Below are 23705 nucleotides of genomic sequence, written 5' to 3' on the forward strand. Positions count from 1 at the left end.
TATCACAGAGCACCAGTATCAGAGACGGAACCAGAAAATCCAAAGTGGAATGAGCCAAGAAGGGAAGGTCTCTATGTGGTGGTAAGAGTAACTCCAATGGGTGTTCAAGTGCAGGGAAGCAGTACGTGGTATTGTCTTAATCATTGTTCTAGAGTTTCTAGACAGGCTTTACCAAGAGATCAACCAGAAGATGAAGGAACATCTGAAGATACAGAAGGTGAAGCTGACGAGGAGAGACCCTCAAACTCTGGAGATGAAGAGTCATCTGGAGTTCTCCCTGGTGAACAACAAGAGAGACCCCCAAGAATACCAGAATGGGAAGAACTACATGAAGACTCAGATGAGGATAACACAGACACCAGAGAATCTGACACCCTGTCGGCCTCTAGGACTGGCTCTAGAACTGGTTCTGGAACTGGCTCTGGACTTGAAGCATCTAGAACTGCTTCAGGAACTGAGGCCTCTGGAGGGGGCTCTGGAGCGACGGTCTCCTCCGCTGCTGCTGTGTCAGGCACTAGAAGGAGCTCTGGAGCAATGGCCTCCTCTGCTGCTGCTGCCTCAGCCATTGGAAGGAGCTCTGGAGCAACAGCCTCCTTCAATGTGTCGGCCTCTCATGTCATAGCCCCCCCCCATGGGGATCCTCTTTCTCCAGAGCCTCAAATAGGTACCAGACCATGACATGAAAAGACTGAAAGTTACAGAGGCAAGGATGTTCCACACAAAAAGGTAATCAGCCCATTGGCATGCTCATCCAGTCAGCCAGTGAATCATATAGCTGACCCAGACTGGCTCTGGAAGCTTGGGCTCCTCCATGTCAGCATAAAAAAAAATGCACATTGCAAAGTGAACCTCTTTGGGTGATATTCCATTCCATGATAGGGTGCCAGGGTGTCTGTCCCAAGTCGCTGCCAGAAAAATACAGCTAGGGTTTGAAGCATGGAAACCTGAGCATGCCGATGAGGGGCATGCTGGATATCTTCTGCTACATCCATGTAGTGGCGAAGTATTCTGTCAGATACAGATGTTGGATGCGGATGTACCGTAAAATACCAAATAATAGCCGAGTTCCAATTAACCGCCGAGTTCCCTTTAACGGCCGGGTGTACGCGTGTGTTGTGACAAATAAAGGCCGGTTCCGAATACTCGCCGGGGTCTAAAAAAAAAAAAAGCGTCCGAACGTTCTATCTAGAATCTTGAGGCCCAGCACTTTTCTGGTTTTCTGGTGTTTAAACGATTTTGCATTGCATAGTTTTCTACCGAAACAATATGAATGAATGAATGAATGAATGAATGAATGAATGAAATTATTTCTATAATACTGTTTACAACATTTTGTTACGTGATAATAAACATGCCATTTCAATGTTATAATCTTGGTCTACCGTAATATTTCTTGAGGAATGCAACTCCGTAACTTTTGACAGATGTCTTAGCCACCCCTTTGGGTATACCCAACGAAAGCCAGCGTGTGTGGTGACATTGAGGACTGCGGGTTTCCAAGGTTGGACTGCTGCTTCTGTTAAACGACCTAAATTGCCGAATGCATGCGTCAAAGCACACACTGAGTTTTATTAAAGACCTTATACCATTTCACTTGCCCTTACCCATTCGGATCTGGAAGACGCTTTACAAAAAAGGTGAGAGCGTTCTAACATGCATTTCAGTCTGCTCACGGCCAATCTAATCCAAGGGGCCTTTTCAACAAGTAATCTGTCGTGCAAGTTGGGCAGAAGCACGCGTCAGGCAGGCAACATGTAGGCCTACAAGTCAGTAACCTATTCAACTAACTTTCATCCGAACTTTAAGTTTTCTACGGGGTCGAGCCACCGTACCAACTCACTCGGGGAATAGGCTCATATCGGCCAAATAGGGAGACGTCTTGGAGAGAAACATGATGCAAGATGACAGTATGCAGCCACTGCAGGTCACTTATTTTTCAGCATAAGAAAAAACCCTTTGTTTTGACACTTCGCACCCTAATTATGTTGCTTCAACGTCGCGCCCTCCATGCAATTTCAGATTGACAGACATCGCGAAGCGCAAAGGGTGGAGGCTGCATGGGTGAGGGTGATAGCAAGTGACCATAACTTTGCAGAGTAATTAAATCACAGTGCTGCGCACAGACAATGGTGTGGTTTCTTGATTATTTTGTAAAGCATGCGCTTAACTAGTCATTAACAGGAAAAGGTGTGTGATTTATCCTTTATCCACCCCGACTGTGCCATGCGAAGATGCATTCTGCGTCTTCAAAATTCCCCGAAGTCGGCACCGTGCTATCTGTAATCTAACTCTAAATAAACTGTAAGTTATACTGGTTAAAAGTAGGCCTATCTAAGAATGATTTTTTTCCCCGTTTTGAGGTAGATTTTGGGGAAGGTATTTGTGAAGAAGGAATTAATCGCCTGTTCCAAATAGCCGCCTAGTCTCTAATACGCGCCGGGTCTCTTACGTGATTGAGACAAATAATCGCCCGGGCTATTATTTGGTATTTTACGGTATGTGCAGAAGAGTTTTATTATAAAAATAGCAATCAGGCATACAGTCCAAAACGGCAGGTAGAAATCAGAAATGGTGAAACAAGCAATGGGTCAAGCAAGGCACAAACAGACTATACAAGGCACAGACAAAAGCAGAATCCAAAAGACTAGGAACAGGAATCAGGAAACCAGGAGAACAATGCGGAAATATGTCTTGGTAAAGTATTGCTAACAGCTCAATACTTCGCAACCTGAATGAGTCTTTAGTATCTTTATATAGGCGCACTGATTGCGCCTTTATCCACTGCAGGTGTGTGTCATTAGTAGTGCGCGCGCAAGAGTTAGTTCATAGTACGCACTGTCCAGAGCGCGCATGAGAGTTTGTCTGTTGTGCACGCCAATGCGCATGGGTGTGAAGATCTGTCAGTACAAAGGAGTTTATTTTTGGATTTTGTTAATCTTGAAGATGGCATTGAACTCAGTTCTTGCAGGTACACAGTCATGTTTTATGACATAAAGACATCCCTTACAGAAAAACCACATGAACTTCACATGTGATTTCTCACATGTGAAATATGTGGAAAAGGTGTTTTGCACATGGGAAATGTGGTTTTGGCCCAATTTTATGTGAATCACATGTGGGAATGTTTTACACATGTGGTAACATGTTTTCCACATGTGCTCTACATGGTAACACGTTACAAAATCTGATACCATGTATTCCACATGTTACCACATGTGGTAACGTGATCACATGTGATAACATGTGATCACGTGAAATACATGGGAAATTCATGTGTTTTTTCTGTAAGGGATATTACAAATAATATCAGATTAGTTCTGGATTACTCTGATTTGATGGAGGATAATGGCTTCATTTTATTTTTTGACTTCCATAAAGCCTTTCATTATATAGTGGAATATCACTTTATTCCACAATCCTTAAAAAATTTTTGCCTTGCCAATTATTTCTCTACAGCTATTAAAACTTTAAGAATAGTAATAGTTCTGGGAAACTAATGGGTGGTGCTTCCCCTAGATTTACTCTATCTACTGTAGGCAGGGTTGGCCTGACATACCCTCTTAGTGGCTCAGCTTTTGGCAGACCATATTACTGCTAGTGTGGTGAAAGGCATCTCTTGGCAGATGACACTACCCTATTCATGCAAAATGAAAATCAAATTTCTGCCACCACTGAAGTAATCAAGGGGTTCTCAGAGGCTTTGGTCTATGCCTGAATTTAAATAAGTGTGAGCTAATGGAAATTAAAAAGAGTGTGCTAAATCTCACATCCATTTTACCAAGATGGTGCTGTGCTAGGTGGCAGCCTGTTGCAGTAGCTCCCGTGTGTTTTTTTAGTTTTTTGTATTTTTTCGTTACTTCTGTTCATATTTGTGTGTGTGATCCTTAAGCAACTTATCACAGATACTGTAAGACAATGGCAACTTTCTGTTTTGAAATTTTTCTCAGTTTTTGTGGTATTTTTGTTGCTCCTGGTGACAAAGGGTAACAGATGCAATGGTGAAGGCATTGTTTACACACGTGACCAGCTGATCATGCTGCATAAATGTGTGCTGTTGCCCGAAGCGAGGCCTGAGATCCCAGAGGAGTTGCAGAGGAGATGCCGGGGTTGCAGAGCTGGAGCTCAGCAGAAAGTGAAGAAGAGGAGCTATAGACTGCTTGACCTCCTTATATTACATATACACATATATAAATATAAAGGAGATCAATTTAACCTCCTTAGGTACACACAGATCTCTCGCTCTCTCTCTCACACACACACACACACACACACACACACAGTTACAGAAATATCTCATTTATGGCACGACATGAGATAATCACTCATCTAATGAGGTTAAATTTGATTAAAATGTGGCGATGTCAATGTGACATTATGATATCCATATGTGATTCCATAACCTATTGAAATATATTCATAATGTTTTTCATATATTTATTTAATAATTAACTCAATGTACTTGCAATGTACAAGAAAAATAATTGAACATCGGCAGCAGATTCAACACTAGTTTCCCTCATTGACTGTGAGAGTCCCTCGGACGCGCATGCGCATTCTTTGTATTCGGCTGTGAGGAGTCACTCTTTGTTTTGAATGAGTAGTCCCGGTCCCTCGTAAATTCAGGGAGGATTGCTTGGGCTACGATGCTGTTTGGGAAAAGCTCGTTAGCTTGACGATGGATCTTAGGAGGTAATTAAAGACACTCTTGGCCTTAAGAGGCTTTCGGAAAACCCACCCCTTTTCGTGACAACTGCACTCCTAAATTTATCATGTCAATTGTAGTCCTCAGCCATCATAGCAAAACTGTAAGCGTCCAGAGCCATCTTCTAAGTGTGACTTTTTACTGTCCATATGGGACCATCCTCCACAGGAGCAATGTGATGAGACTCCAGCCAGATGTAGGGCATCAGGATAGATCAGGTGGGTCTAAAGAGCAGAAGTCGTCAGCATAACTGGTGTCTCAGGATCAACATATAACTCGAGAGACAGGGACAGACGGGGGGGGGGGGGGGGGGGGGGGGGGGGAGGGAGAGAGAGAAACACAGGTTGTTAAATATGCTCAGTGTCACCTAATGATTAAGAACAGTGTACATTTTGTGCTGAGTGCAAGCAGGGACTCTGGCAAAACTAAGTATGACAGCATAACTAAAAGGGAGAGCCAGAAGGTAACACAGACATGAGTGAGCCATGGGACATAAAGCAGCCAGCCACTCCACTGACAACAAACCCAAGTGAACATGTGAGAGGGGAGAGACAGCATCCATACATCCCAGTTTACCAAAACACTCTATGCTTGAGGACCCTCCAGATCTACTCCTTTACCTAATAACAAACTATTAACAAAAGGCTTGACTAAAAAGACATGCTTTCCGTCAAGACAAACACTGAGACTGTGTCTGAGTCCTGAACACTACTTGGAAGGCTATTCCATAACTGTGGGGCTTTGTAAGAAAAGGCTCTGCTCCCTGATGTAGCCTTCACGATATTAGGTACCAACAGACAGCCTGCACCTTTTGATCTAAGTAGGCGTGATGGGTCATAAAGAACCAGGAGTTCACTCAGGTACTGTGGTGCAAGACCATTCAGTGCTTTAAAGGTCAATAGTTACTTACTTACTGCCCGTTATGCCTCCTGGCATTTAGGGCAGCAACGAAGGATCTCCACTCCTGGCGATTTTGGGCCATCTTTTGGACACTTCCCCAGGTCAGATTCATGGTTCGCATCTCCTCCACAGTCCGACACCAGGTGGTTTTGGGTCTTCCTAGTCTTATGTTTAGCATTCAGAACTTCCACCTTCCTGCCACTGGCTTCCAAACAGCTTGCACCATTGGCAATCATCCTGGCATCTATCCATAGCCCTGGAAGTCCATCACGCCTGGTAGTGTTGATTCCTTCTGTTGCTGTTTCCGTAACATATTTGTTTTGTGGGACAGGGTTGTTAGCCCTGTGCCCAACCCCCAACCTGGAGGACCAGTGGATTGCTTTTTGTCTCACCTCTACCCTTCGGCCTGTCCAGCATGGTGGGCCCTACCAGGAGATAAATCTCCTGCTGGCATAGTTCTAGGGGTCACTGAGACACACAGGTTTCTTGACCATGACAAGGTTGCAATCCAATGGGGAGAAGAAAAAAAAAAGGTCAATAGTAGTATTTTATAATCAGTGCAAAACTTGATTGGGAGCCAGTGCAGTGTGGATAACATAGGGGTGATGTGGTCATATCTCCTAGTTCTAGTAAGGGCTCTTGCTGCTGCATTTTGAACTAACTGGATCTTGTTTATACACTTACTGGAACATCCAGACAGTAAGGCATTACAATAATACAACCTAGAGGTAACAAATGCATGAACTAGTATTTCTGCATCATGGAGTGACATTATATTTCTTATCTGAACAATATTTCTGAGATGAAAGAAAGTTGTCTGGGTAATGTTATCAATATGAGTTTCAAACAAAAAACTGGAGTCAAGGATCACAGCGAGGTCTTTTACGGCTGCACGTGAAGAAACAGAAAGGCCATCCAAGGTTACTATGTAATCAGAAAACCTACTTCTAGCTACATGTGGTCCTAGTACAAGTACTTCTGTCTTGTCATAGCTAAGTATAAGGAAGTTAATAAGCATCCAGTATCTAACATCCTTTACACATTCCTCAATTTTATTACGCTGCAGTCGCTCATCTGGCTTTGCAGAAACATTCAGCTGTGTTTCAACGGTATAACAGTGGAAGCTAATACAAATATTACAAATATTACCCAGAGAACCTTGTGGGACACCAAACTTTACCTCAGTATGTCGAGAAAAATCACCATTTACATCAACAAACTTATAGCAATCAGTTAAATAAGACCTGAGCCAGGAGAGGGCTGTTCCCTTAAGCCCTACAATATTTTCTAGTGTATCCAGGAGAATGGAATGATCAAGTGTCAAAGGCTGCACTAAGGTCAAGCAATACAAGCAGGGAGACATAGCCCTGATTAGATGCCAACAGTAGGTCATTTACTACTTTAACCAGTGCTGTCTCTGTGCTATGATGAGGTCCAAATCCTGATTGATACATTTCATGGATGTTATTTCTATGTAGATATGAGCATAACTGCTATGTGGCAGCTTTTTCAAGGATCTTGGAAATAAAGGGGAGGTTAGAAATATAGATCTCTTTCCCACCCCCCAGCTTCGAACTTCAAACTTTAAACATGTATTTTTACCTTGCCCACTACAGAGTAAGTGGGGCGAGGTATTGTTTTCAGTCCGGTTTCTGTGTTTTTTTTGTTAACGATATTACGGGAAAACGTCTGGACCAATCTTTATGAAACTTTCAGGATAGATAGGCATTGGTCTCAAATAGAACCGCCAACATTTTGAGGGTCATCAAAAAGGTCAAAATCATTTTTGTTGTGACTACGGCCTCATATACAGACACTAGCCACTACATCATCATTCTGTAAGAATGTAAGAGTGTAACGGTCGTGCATGCGCATACACGTGTTCCAATTAAAATAGCCGGTGAGCGTATACAATTTGGTTCACCATTCAAAATAAATGGACTAAAGAAATCACTTTCAGACATGTTTATGCTTATTACAGAGGGAAAGAGAGTTCCACTGAGCTCTAGCACCAGGCCACTTCCGGGAAATAAGAGTTTCGGTCATGGTGACAGCGTGTGTATGTCAGCCTCAATTTGGAGGTTTCAGTTTCGAAAACTGTAAGAGGTAAGAGTAGAATAATATAAAGTACAGACACTTGGTATATTTTACTTCTGTAATTTTTAAATTGTTCAATTTTGGATTACGCTTCATTTTTCTGGCTACTGCCTCATAGGGTAAATATATATGCTATATTTACTGTATGGACATCAATCAGAAAACAGTTTTATTTATAAGCAGTGTAGGTACAGTCCGTCTAAAAACTACAACAGCCCGTCTCTTTGATTGACAGCTCGTTTCAAGTATAGACAGGCAGCGGTACAGTGTTGCCAGATTGGGTGGTTTTAAGTGCATTTTGGCAGGTTTTGAACATATTTTGGGCTGGATAACGTCAGCAGTATCTGGCAACATCAGTTCAGTCCCATGCGGATTCGCAAGTGCTGTGGTGTATTGTAAGAGATCGGCTTACATTTCGATTTCATTCATTACATACGGTTTCTACCAGCTTTTTTAGTTTGTATATATTTTCATTGTAAATAAAGTGTAAATATAGTGTTGTCAAGTTTGCTATCTTAGTTCCAGAAATTTAGTTTATTTGAGTGACTGAACTTGAACTTGAGGGGGCTAGTCAGCTAGCAAGAAAGCTGTGCATGGATGCCAAGCATTGCTGATTTAATTTTGGCGAAGCCATTTGCCAGTCTTCCTTTCGAGGAAAAAATTAAAATTAAAAAGCAGGGTAGACCAACGCCTCAAACTGACTTGGTGAAAAAGGTAGGGAATAATACTCATTCCTTTCAGCTCTCCTGGTACGAGAAAGTGAATTGGCTAACAGCAAGTGACCCACATCAACAACAGTAAATAGGCTACTTTAGTAATATGTCATGGATGGACCAAAAATATAGAATCTATTTAAAATGTTTATGCTGAATATATTATATTACTTTTCTGGATATAAATTAAACACAGCTACAATTTGGAAAACATTTTTAAACAAAAACACAGCCGAGGTCAATTTTTAAACATGCCACAATTTTAAAATATAAAATGTTAAAATATACCCCCCCCAACACCACCATCATGTATATGATGGGCCAAAAGAACCTGTTATTTCACAGTTTGTGACCCTGCCAACAATCAGCCAGATCAGAGGCAAGAGTATGGGCAAAATTGATGTGTTTTTTCTTTTAAAATCTGGAAATATCGTAACCGACCAGCCTCCCCTGTTTGAAAGACTACCAGCCGCCACTGGCGTTGACCTACGTCACGCGTGGGCGGGATCATCTACGTCACTTCCTCCACGACTCCATAAGGGACCCGGAAATACGCCATAATTCCTCTTTCCGTCTTGGACTTCAAGCTATCTGGACACAAAGAGATTTGCTCTGCCGAAGCAAACCAGATAAAGACGTCTTTTCTTTTCCTCAAGAATCAGAGTTTCGCGCTTCTCTTTCACCTTTGGCCACGGTTGATTCTAGAATCGCTCGATTTGGACTCAGACTGAGATATAACCGGTTTCATTTGTTCCTTATAAGTACGTACGACTGCAGCCCAAGCAGTTTAATTTAAGAGTTAGAAGTGACCCGATCCTTCTAATTAAAGCGCTGTGCACATTATTCTGATCAGAGACTTTCTTTTCATCAAGAGCGACCACGCGTCGGACCAAGAAATTCTCTGCGCTCCACGGAATCGACTCACGTTCTCCACAACGGTGAAACTCCAAAAGTCTCAGAACATCTTCTCATAATCTCGCGTAAAGGGCGAGATACTGAAGTAAGACTTGGCATTTGGGCATAAAAGCTAGTCTTAGGAATTTGCTTTATTGAAGTAGTGTGAATTTAAACTCAGGAACGGTTTAATTGTTTACACTGTAGACACACAGCGTGTTGAATTGATGATTGTTCTATTTTGTTTTAATCTCTCAATTGTTTAATAGATAGGCTTTGCATGCTCTCTCTCTATTCCTGTCTAACACTTTAATTTCATTATTACACGTATCTTGACCGCATCAAGATTTCAGTGGATTTAGTACTGTTATAAGCTTGTGAAATTAGCCTACGGCTAATTCTTTTGTCCCATTAGCCTCCAGGGCTAAGTGTATTGTCTCAAGGGAACACGTGGCGGCCCTCCTCCACACTCACATACACACACTTTTTGTCTTAACTCCATGAGGTGGGATCCTTGGGCCTTAGCTAGCCACATACGGCTAATTATTATTTTGTCATTAGCAATACGTGCTAATTCTTTGTTTTACTTAGAAACACGTGGTCAACTCCCCCACGCACAAACACACCTTAGCTAGCATTCCTTTGTCTTAGCAACCAAAGCTAATTCTTTGTTTTACTTAGAAACACATGGTCAACTCCCCCACGCACAAACACACCCTAGCTAGCATTCCTTTGTCTTAGCAAGAAACACGTGGTCACCAGGCCTCGCACACACAAACACATCTTAATTAGCACACAAAGCTAATCTTTTGTCTTCACCACAACACACTCACACACATCTCACTGTTTGCTGAAGATTTCAACTGTTATTATTCATTTTTATCTTTGTTATAATAAATTCAATTATTATTGAAACTGTGTTGTATTTGTTGTTCCAATACTTTTGAAGTCGCCCAAATCTCAAAAGAATTCCAAGGTGCATATGAGTTATGTAATATGGTAAGTGATCATAATAATTTGGAATATACCATAATTTTAGCTGTTTGGTAATTTATTATTAAGCACCAAAATTAATGGTATTAATTAATGAGACTGATCCAATGAGACTGATTCCATGAGTGATTTAATGATAATATGAGACTGATTTAATGACAATAATTAATGAGACTGATTTAATGAGATTGATCACTTAATCACTAATTGCACCTAGAGCAGTAGCCACATGTACCCACAGGGTACCTATTTTTTTCACGATATCTTCCTTCATATTCGTCATAAGTGCTACCAGGAGAGGTTTGTTTTGCCTGGCAACACTTCTTGTACTTTTTTCTCGTACTGCTTTACATTTGCATTATAATAGTTGATGTATTAAAAGGGACGCTTTCGTGAATATGTCCATGTTTTTGCTCTCCCCCCACTTCGCACATCAAACATGCTGAGGTAGTAAATTACATTATTACAACTTGCAAATTACCACTCGCAAGGAACCACAAACGGAACAGGATTCATCCATGTTTTTCCCCCGCCCACGTCATTGTTTTTTTTTTTATCTTTATTGAAAACAACAAAATACAAATACAGTTATTAATACAAACACAAACAATAAACCAAGAGCCAGGGGGAGTTTTCAAATAAAAACATTTAATGAGCGCAAATGAAAAGTTTTAGCAGCTTTCTTGTTTTTAGAGTCAGAGATGATTTTGATATACTGTTCAGTTTCCTTTTCAAATGCTATAAATGAAGGTTTTGAATGACTAAACTTTGCTTTATGAATACGGTATTTTCCTAAAATGATCAGCACATTTATTATTTATATAACTTTCTGGTTTTTGCTTTTGTTGTTATGGAAACCAAAAGTACATATTTCCAACACAGAGAAAAATCAGAGTCAAACTTGGCTGTAATGTACCAGGTTATTTCTGTCCAGAATGTGATGGTAAAGGGGCATTGCCAGAACCGGTGCATTATTGTTTCCGGGTCTGTCTCACACAATGAACAGTCCACACAAATGTCTCTCTTAAACTTAAGCATATAATGCTTGGCAGGATAGTATCTATGAATCAGTTTGAAAGACACCTCCCTTACTTTGTTTGTAAGGAAGTATCTGTATGGAAGGTTCCACACACTGCTCCAGTTCAGGTCACCAACAAGACCAGTCCAGTACTGAACCACAGAGGGGATAGTGGTGATATCTGCCTGGAATAATGCGCAAATATTGCAATTATTGTTCTTGGATGTGACAGAGAAGCATACATGACCCACTGGGGTCAATATGGGGTCCAGAGATGGTAAACAAACAGGTTTTTCAGACCCTCTTAGAAGGGTTAGGATACCAGAAGGAATGGCATCCATTACAATGGCAAACTCTTTTGGGGTAACATGAATACCAAATGTTTGGAGGAACTCAGAATAATGTAGCAGATTTCCATCATCATTGAGTAGCTGGGTTACTAGAATTATGTTATTGAACCAGGATTTAAAAAATAAGAATTTATTTTTCTATTTAATGTGATGATTATTCCAGATGAAGCATCTATGTGGGAAGAAGTTGTGTTTATAAATTAATGACCATGCCAAGAGCATTTGTTTATGGAAACTGGACAGGATTAGGGGAAGTTTCTCTATTTTATAAATCACTACTCAAGGCCTCCAATCGTAGAGAAAATGTACCTATAGAGTTCCAAGTGGATGTGGGATTATGTATAAACTGTTTTATCCAATTAATTTTAAAAGGTATTATTAAGGGTAGTAAAATCAAGAAAGTTTAGACCACCAGAATCATAAGTGTTCATAACAGACGTTTTCGCATAATGTATCTTGTTTTCCCAAATAAAATTGAACAGTAACTTATCAATGGCATTACAGAGCTGCTTGTCGGCAGACAGCTGTATATGTAAGACGGGATAATCCTTCGGCCTTTGTAAGTAATATTCGTCCTTCCAAGAATAAATATCTCTGAAGCCATTGGTTAAGTTTTTTTCCTTGTCTTATCAATAATTAAATTAAAGTTTTCAGAACATCTATCTACCTGATTTCTCACAATGGTAACACACAGAGGCCGAAATACGTCATTCCCAGCGCCGACTTTTCACTTCCGACATAATGCTACGTTCGCGCCAACTGAAAACTCGGAATTTTTCATCTTGGAACCTCCGACTTCCCACATTTGAGCGTTCACACCAACTCAGCTGTTGAAGTCGGAAATAAAAATGAATACTCGCTGTAATCTGTCTACAAAAACTGGAATTAAAAAGTTTTGTTTGTGCTTAATTTATTTCTAAAAGTGGATGTGGTAATTCGCTGTTAACACCGCCGAAATGACAAAGTGCATTTTGGAAAAAAAAAACTTGCAAAAAGGGAATTATTCTGCCTTCTCCCCTTTCCGGTGTTGCAGAATACCTCGTTCCGAGGTAATCAAAACATCCGGTTTACCGCTTAACACATCGCGCATGCTCCCGTCACGTAATATTTCATACAGACGTAATTTTCTGGTAATTCCAGTTATATTGGCAGAAGATAATTGAATGATGAATAATACAGTCCTATAAACATGTGATTCAGTGTCTCTAAGTCAGTGCCAACACCTTGGGACAACTTGGCCTGTGTCCGAAATCGCTCCCTACTCCCTATAATAGGGCACTACATAGTGGGGACACCATTTTGTAGTGCTGTCCGAAACCTTAGTGAGAATTATTTACACCCTAGATAGTGCATTCAACGTATCCCACAATGCATCACGAAAAGTAGTATACAACGATGGCCACTAGCCAAAGCATTATATCCCATCATGCATTGCGGTCGCGCTGAAAGAAATCAAATTAAAAGTCTCAAATTTGATTTAATAAAAGGCAGCGGCAAAGAAGAAAGTATTCAGCCTTGATTTAAAAACCTGAAAGATGCAGGTACTTTGTATTGATTAATGTGGGAACTACACTCAGTATAATATGGATTTATCACAAAAATACATGTATTTACCAGCTAGGAGGTCCGTATGGTGAAACACCGTGACCGAGGTCTTGAACAGGGACGTCACTAGGTTTGAGAGACGGGGTAGCTTAGCACCCAGAGGAGAAAAGGTATTGTGCGCGCGCAGCGCGCGCCGAACATTTTTCAGAGCACCTAGTAAGGCTGTCAATCAATTCATTATTTCAAGAGCATCACACCTTGGGGACACACTTCCCACCATTTCTATTCTATTTTAAAATTGCTTTCATCATTTAATTGCTTGCTGAAGCAACTTCACCAGCTAAACTACAAAAATGTGAAAAAAACAATGGTAGGTGTCATGCATTCCTGCGCAAACGAAGCCCGCACCGCGCCTGCTGCAGAATGCCCGCGTAGTTTTTTAAGTCCTACTAGCCTACCACTCGACGTGACGCTTGCCACAGAGCCAATGAGGAGGAATCATAACGATATTAATAATATTGCATTAAACAATAAATAAGCAAGCAGAAACTGTTGTTCGGATTAACTTGCGTTGTTGATGGCTCATGTTCAGTGCTTTACTGCCTTTGTTTTTTTGGGGAAAAAAAAATAAAAATATAAATAATTTAAAAAAGGGCAAAAAATATAGGGTGGCTTTGCCATAAGATAGGGTGGCTGGAGCTACCCTAAAATGGGTCTGGCGACGTCTATGGTCTTGAAAGTACTGAGCGAGGGCCTCTGGGCCAAGGTCAGCATTCAAGGCTGAAGTCACGGTATTTCACCAGACGGACCAACCTTAAGCTGATAAATAATATATTTCTTTTTTTCTTTACCAAATTCTAACAGAAAATGAGAGCGCCTGAAAGGGAAAACCGAGCTGAGACGCCTTTTTTTTTAAAAATATGTTTTCTGGGCTTTTTTCACCTTCATTGGATAGGACAGTGTAGAGACAGAAAATGAGCGGGAGAGAGAGACGGGGAGGGATTGGGAAATGACCTCGGGTCAGAATCAAACCCAGGTCCTTGGATTTATGGTATGGCACCTGAGCCACAACGCCCCAATCCGAGCCACCATTTTGAATCCTCATTCACGGCTGTAATGCAAATGGCTTCCTCCTCGGTATACAAGTGCACTTCCATGGCAGGAAAAAAACTACATTTTGCCACCTATGTAGTCCCCTATTTATACAAATAGGAGTCATTCAGGATTCAGCCATGTTTTTGCTCGGTGTTAGCAAATTACAGGTTTTTAGCTTTCTCCTGAAATGTTTTATTTTATTTCTTCTTCCTCAGGGTAGTAAAACTCGCTTTTGCTGTGAAGACTGTCGTTATCGCTATCCATGCTGTAAAATTAATGCTATTCTCCTGAGAAATGCTGGCAAAAATTTATAAGATTTTTGATAATCTTATAAATAAATCTTTATAAGAGTACAGACCCCAGTTACGTATGGAATCAATTTTGTGCCAAAATATTCATACAATGCTTTTGAAATATCAAACAAAAACGACAAATCAAAATACAAAAAAAGAAAAAAGTCAATTTTTTTAGACTGGCAAACAAATTATTTGTGTAATCGTGCAAAATATCAGTCTATTACTCTTCAGAAACCTTTTATTTTTGTTCCGCGTCTTTCTCAGTTTTGCTTGACGTAATTTATTTTGGTTGCGATTCCAGCTTCCTCGTTTGCGCTCCCTGACTTTTTGCTTGCAGTTTTGGCACAAACTTCACGTGTGGGTGGGCTGTCCAGGAATGCATTCCCATTGGGTAACTTGTGTTTGACTGACAGCTACGCTCAGCCATTCCCCGGAGGCTGTTGCAGCCATTTCCTACTCGGATTTTGGCGGACTGTTTGACGAATGACCGATCCATTGACGGTAAACAAGAATCGAGTGGACTTCAGTGGCGACTATGATATTGAATTTACACTTTGTTGAATTAATTCAATATCATAGTCGCCACTGAAGTCCACTCGATCCTTGTTTACCATCAATGGATCGGTCACTCGTCAAACAGTCCGCCAGAATCCGAGTAGGAAATGGCCCCAACAGCTTCCGGGGGAATCGCTGAGCGTAGCTGTCAGTCAAACACAAGTTACCCAATGGGAATGCATTCCTGGACAGCCCACCCACACGTGAAGTTTGTGCCAAAACTGCAAGCAAAAAGTCAGGGAGCGCAAACGAGAAAGCTGGAATCGCAACCAAAATAAATTACGTCAAACAAAACTGAGAAAGACGTGGAACAAAAATAAAAGGTTTCTGAAGAGTAATAGACTGATATTTTGCATGATTACACGAATAATTTGTTTGCCAGTCTAAAAAATTGACTTTTTTTTTTTTGTATTTTGATTTGTTGTTTTTGTTTGATATTTCAAAAGTATTGTATGAACATTTTGGCACAAAATTGATTCCATAGTTATGGACCTCTGGTGACTGGTTCATTCACAACAACAAACATAGTAGCATTTTTTTGTCAACATTCATCTTTTTTTTATAATATTTATTTATAAGTATCAAAAATCTTATTAATTTTTTGCCAGCATTTCTCAGGAGAATAGCATTAATTTTACAACATGGATAGTGATAATGACAGTCTTCACAGTGAAAGCGAGTTTTACTACCCTGAGAAAGAAGAAATAAAAGAAAACATTTCAGGAGAAAGCTAAAAACCTGTAACTGTTGCTAACGCTGAGTAAAAACATGGCTGAATCCTGAATGACTCAATTTTGTATAAATAGGGGACTACATAGGCGGCAAAATATAGTTGTTGGGTTTTTTTCCTGCCATGGAAGTGCACTTGTATACTGAGGAGGAAGCCATTTGCATTACAGCCGTGAATGAGGATTCAAAATGCAGCTCGCCTTGGCTCGGTTTTCCCTTTCGGGCGCTCTCGTTTTCTGTTAGAATTTGTTAAAGAAAAAAAATATATATATTATTTACCAGGTTAAGGTCGGTCCGTATGGTGAAATACTGTGACCTCAGCCCAGAGGGCCTCAGTCAGTACTTTCAAGACCTCGGTCACGGTATTTCACGATACAGACCTCCCAGCTGGTAAATAACATATATTTATTTATTATTTTGAAAAGCCACCAGCCGGCTGATCTGGCACGTTTTACTTGTGCGACAGTAATGACGTAAAAAACAGCGTGACGGACTAGGATTTTTTTCCCGACAAAAAAAAAACTTTATTTAGAATATATAGATACAAACAAACGAGGCACTTCAAAGTCACATACAGTTCCTTCTTTTGGTTAAGTAAAATAAAAATAATAATAAAGTAAAATAAAGAATAAACAAAATATAAAGGGCTTTCTCAGATTAACCTAAAGGTATCAAGTAATGAAAACAATTTAAAGGCTTTTTTATCATTAATCAGCTTTAATGATTTACTTAGGACCTTAAGCTCATTCCTCCACCTAATCAGACAGGGTTTTGTTTTAAAATACCTGCTGTAACGATTCGGCGTTCGTGGGTGGAGCACAGAGGACGGCAGGACAGAGATCAGGTTTGACAGTGTGTTTATTGCTAGACTTTTCAGTTTAACAATCATTCATTTACTCAAACAGACACACACACAACTGGCGTCTGGTTCCAGGATGAGCTCCTCTGCTCTCGCTCTCCCTCCTTAAGTAGGGCGCGGTCACTGGGAAGACACAAACACAGGTTAATTGCTCTCAGGTGTAGTGATTTTGCCACTCACCTTCCCTGAATCCGCCTTCCTGTCACAGACCGGCGCTTGACCACGCCCCCGCTGCCACATACCCCCACCGCCCGACTCAGGTCGGGTGGCCGTCCGGCCTGCAACCGACTCCCCCCCCCCCTTGGCGGGAGAGGAAGTCCGCCACGACCATCTGCGCCCCCGGCCTGTGGACCACCTTGAAATTAAAGGGTTGGAGTGCCAGATACCAACGGGTGATCCGTGCGTTGGCATCTTTCATGCGGTGGAGCCACTGGAGGGGCGCGTGGTCCGAACAGAGGGTGAAAGGGCGCCCCAGCAGGTAGTACCGGAGGGCGAGGACCGCCCATTTGATGGCCAGACACTCTTTCTCTATGGTGCTGTAGCGCCCCTCACGCACCGACAGCTTCCTGCTTATATACAAGACGGGGCGGTCCTCCCCCTCCACCTCCTAGGACAAAACCGCCCCCAGCCCTCTGTCCGACGCATCGGTCTGCAACATAAAGGGGAGAGAAAAGTCAGGGAGTGTAGAAGTGGCCCCCCACACAGTGCAGCCTTTACCTCTGAAAAAGCCTGCTGGCATTGCTCCGTCCACTGGACCGGATCTGGTGCCCCCTTTTTAGTGAGATCAGTCAGCGGGCTGGTGACATCCGAATAATTAGGTATAAACCTACGATAATAGCCAGCCAGCCCCAGGAACTGTCTCACCCCCTTTTTGGTCTTGGGCCTCGGGCAGGCCGCAATCGCTGCTGTCTTATTAATTTGGGGATGCACCTGCCCGTTGCCCAAGTGGAAGCCCAGATACCGTACTTCCACCCGCCCAATCGCACACTTCTTTGGGTTGGCTGTGAGACCCGCCCGCCTCAGCGACCTAAGGACAGCCCTTAGGTGTTCCAAGTGCCTCGGCCAGTCATTACTATATATGATGATGTCATCCAGATAGGCGGCCGCATAGGTGGCGTGGGGGTGGAGGACCCGATCCATCAGCGGCTGAAACGTAGCGGGCGCCCCAAACAGCCCAAACGGAAGTGTGACGAATTGGTGTAACCCAAACGGTGTGGAAAAGGCCGTTTTTTCTCGGGATAGTGGAGTCAAGGGGATCTGCCAATATCCCTTTGTCAAATCCAGTGTCGAATAAAAGCGAGCCGTGCCTAGTCAATCGAGCAACTCGTCAATACGAGGCATTGGGTACGCGTCAAATTTAGACACCGCGTTGACTTTCCTATAGTCCACACAAAATCGGACCGACCCGTCGGCCTTGGGTACCAAGACCACCGGGCTGCTCCAGTCACTGTGGGACTCCTCGACGATGCCCATTTCGAGCATGGTCTGAAGTTCTTCCCAAACCACCTTTTTTTTGTGTTCGGGTAGCCTGTAAGGGCGGCTACGCACTACCACCCCCGAGGGCGTCTCTATGTGGTGCTCTATGAGGTTAGTGCGACCGGGCAGGGGCGAGAACACATCCGAAAACTCGGCCTGCAACTGGGCGACCTCCGTGAGTTGGGTCGGGGAGAGGTGGTCTGCACAGGGGACCGGAGAGGTACGTGATGCCAATGTCCCCTTTTGAACCTCCGGCCCCAGCTCCGCCTTCTCCGGAACCACCGACACCAACGCCACGGGGACCTCTTCATTCCAGAGTTTAAGCAGATTGAGGTGGTAAATCTGTAGCGCCCCACCCCTGTCCGTTCGCCTCACCTCATAGTCGACGTCCCCGACTCGCCGTGTGACCTCAAAGGGTCCTTGCCACTTGGCGATCAATTTGGAGCTTGACGTGGGCAACAGTACGAGTAACTTATCTCCCAGTGTGAACTCTCTAAGGCGCGTACCCTTGTTGTACAGGCGGGCTTGCCATTCCTGGGCCTGCCGTAAATTCTCCTGAGTTAGGTGGGTGAGCGTGTGGAGTTTTGCGCGCAGGTCCATAACGTACTGAATTTCGTTCTTACTTTGTGAAGGTCCCTCCTCCCAATTTTCCCACAGCACGTCCAGGATGCCGCGCGGCTTACGCCCATATAATAATTCGAACGGGGAGAACCCTGTGGAGGCTTGGGGGACCTCTCGCACTGAGAACAGCAAGGGTTTGAGCCACTTATCCCAGTTACGTGCGTCCTCACTTACGAATTTCTTAATAATATTTTTGAGGGTGCGGTTAAATCGTTCCACTAAACCGTCCGTTTGTGGGTGATACACGCTGGTGCGGATCGGCTTAATCCCCAATAACCCATACAGTTCGCACAGTGTTCGTGACATAAACGTAGTGCCTTGATCAGTCAGAATCTCTTTCGGGATTCCAACTCGGGAGATGACGCGGAAGAGTGCCTCTGCAATACTGCGTGCTGAGATATTGCGCAGAGGCACTGCTTCTGGGTATCGCGTTGCATAGTCCACCAGAACTAATATAAAGCGGTACCCTCGTGCTGACCGATCTAATGGCCCAACGAGATCCATCCCAATTCTCTCAAACGGGGTCTCGATTAACGGTAGAGGGCGCAAAGGCGCTTTTGGAATGGCCGCTGGGTTTACTAACTGGCATTCGCAGCATGCCGTACACCACCTACGGACATCGCCGCGAATCCCCGGCCAATAGAATCGGGCCATTATTCGGGCTAATGTTTTATCCTGCCCCAAGTGTCCAGCCATGGGATTAAAGTGAGCCGCCTGGAATGCCAATTCCCGGCGGCTCTTCGGAATTAAAAGCTGCGTGACTCGCTCTTTAGTTTGAGTGTCCTGCGTCACTCGGTATAATCTATCCTTCATAATCGCAAAGTAGGGGAAGGACGGGGTGGCGTTCGGCTGGAGCATTTGACCATCGATTACTCTCACTTGGTCAAACGCATGCCGCAGAGTCTCGTCTTGCGACTACTCTAATGGGAAATCCGCGAGGGATTCCCCAATAGAGAGAGGAGGAGCCGGCGGCTCCTCACTCTGACGCGGAGATGACGTAGACGGCTCTGTGACAGCTGCTCCCGCCAAAGCGACACCGGGACCTCCCCCTGTCAAATGGCAGGACCCACTCTTGACTAGGCGTGTCATTAAACCCCGAAATCCCGGCCAATCCGTCCCCAAAATTAGAGAGTGGGTAAGCCGGGGATTAACCGCCGCCTTCACTATAAATTTTTCCCCTCTGAAAATAATGTGGACCGACACCAAAGGGTAGCTGTGAACATCCCCGTGCACACATAACACCTTCACCCCTTGTGCTCCCCCCAATGCCTCGTTTTGAACCAGGCTTTGGCGAATTGAGGTCTGATTACAACCAGAATCCACCAATGCCTGATATGTAGCCCCTTGGATACTCACCGGTATGCGATACGCTCCGGCCCGATCGAGGGCGGCCTCTGGCGCGTCGGGGATCCGAACCACCGTGCCCACTTCCATTGCCGGGCACTGCTGTTGAAGGTGGCCCGGCTCCCTGCAGCGCCAGCAAACCGGCCCGGGCTTTCCCTCTGCACCGGTGATCTGGGGCTCACTCACCTGAGGTGGGGGAGAGACAGACACAGAAGGAAGAAACGGGAGGGCACCGCGGGTGTGGCGGGCCGGCTGGGGGGGTGCCGGCCCCCGCCTCCGCGGAGGGGGAATGGGGCGAGGATGGGACACAGGAGGAGAGAGAGAGAGAGAGAGAGAGAGAGAAGAGGAGAGAAAAGAAGATGCCATCTGCTGTCCTGCCGCCAGGACAGCCGCCAAATGGTCCTCCGCCAGCTCGACTGCTCGATCCAGCGACGCCGGGCGGTGGCACCGGACCCACTCCGCAGTTCCTGCTGGCAAGCGAGCGACGAACTGTTCCAGCGCCACCTGGTTGAGGATTCCTTCGGCGTCGCGGTTGTTGGCCCTCAGCCACCACCAGCAGGCGTCCCGGAGCTGCTGGCCAAACGCGAACGGCCGGCCGACTTCCTCCAAGCGCAGCGCGCGGAAGCGCTGGCGCTGCTGTTCTGGGGTGCGCCCTACGCGCTGGAGGACAGCCCGGCGGAGGTCCGCGTAGGCCAGCCGGCGGTCGGCGGGGAGCTGTAGCGCGGCCAGCCTTGCTTCTCCCGTGAGTAGGGGGAGGAGGCGCGCCGCGCGCTGCTCCATCGGCCACCCCGAGGCTTCGGCAACCTGCTCAAAGAGCGTGATGAACGCCTCGGGGTCGTCCTGCGGGCCCATCTTGGTGACGGGGAGACGGGCCCGCGGTAGGAGCGCTGGTGGGCCCCGCCGACGCGAGGAGGTGCCGGAACGCCTGGCGATCTTCTTGTTGGGCCAACACCAGGGCCTCGAACCGCTCTTCTTGCTCCTTTCAGAGGGTGAGTAGCGCCTGGTGCTGGCTTTGCTGGGCCGTGGCAAGGGCGTGGATCAGTTCAGCGAACGGGGAGGACTCCATGGGGCTGTGAGGCTGCTGTGCTCCAGGTCCCGGGTTCTGGCACCACTGTAACGATTCGGCGTTCGTGGGTGGAGTACAGAGGACGGCAGGACAGAGATCAGGTTTGACAGTGCGTTTATTGCTAGACTTTTTAGTTTAACAATCATTCATTTACTCAAACAGACACACACACAACCGGCGTCTGGTTCCGGGATGAGCTCCTCTGCTCTCGCTGTCCCTCCTTAAGTAGGGCGCGGTCACTGGGAAGACACAAACACAGGTTAATTGCTCTCAGGTGTAGTGATTTTGCCACTCACCTTCCCTGACTCCGCCTTCCTGTCACAGACCGGCGCTTGACCACACCCCCACTGCCACACCTGCATTTATGTATAAAGAATTTTCCAAGTATTAATACAACATGAACAACAAACTCTAGATTTCTATTATCAATAAGCACACCAAATTTGAAGCGCGGCGGGCGAGTCTCCGAAAGTGTTTTTTCATTTTACCAATAATCTCACTATATAGTCCTCTATAGTAATTCCCTATATAGGGAGTAGTGAAGAATTTCGGACACAGGGTTGGAATTGACCTCTTCATGACTTTTAATCCCCATCAGACATGATCATTTCGGTATAGATAATTTGCAACCACATGATCAAAATGTGCTACATCATGAGCGTCTGCCATGGTGGTGGATATATAAAGCAAGTAGGATGGCAGCCGCTGAAAGCGTGTCTGTAAACAATTTTTAATTTTCTCAGTATTACCACGATTTGAACGATCAATTGAAGATAGATACGTGTGGTTTTGACCCATATTATTGAAAAAAGTCAGACTTTTCTGAAGATAAGACGCTTCTACCGACCATCGAGTATGAATACAGGTCATTTTGTCCAAAGCCTTTTTCATACACACAGTCAATTATTTTATATTTCAGGTATTTGTTTGTTCAAAAAAAGGAGGAATTCTCAAGGGAGTTTGACTGAAGCAAAACACATTTTTGTAAAGCAAATGAGTGCCACAATATGGATCATGTTAAATCTTGAGGCGCCGAGCAGCACTCTCGTAGGGCTTTCATTTGCAAACACTGGAATACCTGAAATATAAAACAATTGATAGTGCATATGAAAAAGGCTGAGGATGGAATGTCCTAACTATTGGACAAAATGGTCATTGGACAAAGTGCCCTGATCCCCTCATCTCTTCTCTGTACTAAGTCTCAGTTTCCTCACTCTCTTTCCAAATCACAGACAGAATTCTAGAAAATCAGAATTGGCCACAGTCATGAGTACTGTTGTGAACACAACCATATACAGCAGAAAGCTATGACATAGCTAAAAGAATGCTTAAAGCAGTGGAAAAACAAAGAGAGTCGCACACGTGTGACTATGTTTTGTTTGGAATGTCTCTTGACCCCGTATTTGTATCTCCCCCAACATGGCTGACATCCGGGTTTCTATTTTGCTTTGACATCACTTGCAAGTCAAGGATAAGACCACAGTTCCATCCGAAGTGAAGCTTACCACATTACAAATACATATCACTTATACAGGAAGGGACAGAGCAGGCTATACTTCCTGAGGAGGCTGCAGTCCTTTAACATCTGCAGGAAACTCCTGTGGATGTTCTATCAGTTTGTGGTCGCCAGTGTCCTGTTTTACACCGTGGTGTGCTGGGAGGGCAGCACATCCAAGAAGGACACATCCAGGCTGGACAAACTGATCAGGCGGGCCGGCTCTGTGGTCGGCATGAAGCTGGACTCTCTGGTGATGGTGGCAGAGAAGAGGACTATGGACAAACTATTGAACATCATGGACGATACCAGTCACCCTCTGCACACCGTCATCAGCAACCAGAGGAGCCTGTTCAGTGACAGAATGCTCCTTCCCAAGTGCAGGACAAACAGACTTAAAAACTCCTTTGTCCCTCACGCCATCAGACTGTACAACTCCTCTCGGGGGGGGGGTAACAGGAGGACAAAGGACGGGAAGCAGCAGTAGCCTAGCCTAACAATAAGCAATACTGGACAATGTGCAGGCGGCACAGTGGTGTAGTGGTTAGCGCTGTCGCCTCACAGCAAGAAGGTCCGGGTTCGAGCCTCGTGGCCGGCAAGGGCCTTTCTTTGCGGAGTTTGCATGTTCTCCCCGTGTCCACGTGGGTTTCCTCCGGGTGCTGCGGTTTCCCCCACAGTCCAAAGACATGCAGGTGACTGGTGACTCTAACTGGTGACTCTAAATTGACCGTAGGTGTGAATGTGAGTGTGAATGGTTGTCTGTGTCTATGTGTCAGCCCTGTGATGACCTGGCAACTTGTCCAGGGTGTACCCCGCCTTTCGCCCGTAGTCAGCTGGGATAGGCTCCAGCTTGCCTGCGACCCTGTAGAAGGATAAAGTGGCTAGAGATAATGAGATGAGATGAGAAGTTTTTTCTCTATTTTCTATTCTCTGTTTATCCTGTAATGATGCTGCTGG

The 23705-nt window shown here is 44.5% G+C and overlaps 1 protein-coding gene across 3 annotated transcripts; it reads right to left on the bottom strand.

Moving 5' to 3' along the window:
* Nucleotides 1–4417: 4417 nt before the first annotated feature.
* LOC132893026 (uncharacterized) lies at nt 4418–13816 on the bottom strand. 3 transcript variants are annotated; one of them, XR_009655502.1, is made up of 2 exons: nt 5613–13274; nt 4418–4977 (listed from the first exon to the last, which is right to left on the bottom strand). XR_009655502.1 is itself a non-coding variant. In XM_060931727.1 (2 exons), exon 2 carries the CDS (start codon nt 6993–6995, stop codon nt 5997–5999), a length of 999 nt encoding a protein of 332 aa, XP_060787710.1. In that variant the 5' UTR covers nt 6996–11502; nt 13282–13816; the 3' UTR covers nt 5027–5996. The 3 variants fall into 3 exon arrangements, 1 of the variants encoding a protein (XP_060787710.1); XR_009655503.1 differs by lacking the exon at nt 4418–4977 and adding an exon at nt 13282–13816 and having other exon boundaries at nt 5027–6087; XM_060931727.1 differs by lacking the exon at nt 4418–4977 and adding an exon at nt 13282–13816 and having other exon boundaries at nt 5027–11502.
* Nucleotides 13817–23705: the final 9889 nt, after the last annotated feature.

The sequence above is a fragment of the Neoarius graeffei genome, chromosome 10, assembly GCF_027579695.1.
Source record: "Neoarius graeffei isolate fNeoGra1 chromosome 10, fNeoGra1.pri, whole genome shotgun sequence".
NCBI classification, from domain to species: domain Eukaryota; kingdom Metazoa; phylum Chordata; class Actinopteri; order Siluriformes; family Ariidae; genus Neoarius; species Neoarius graeffei.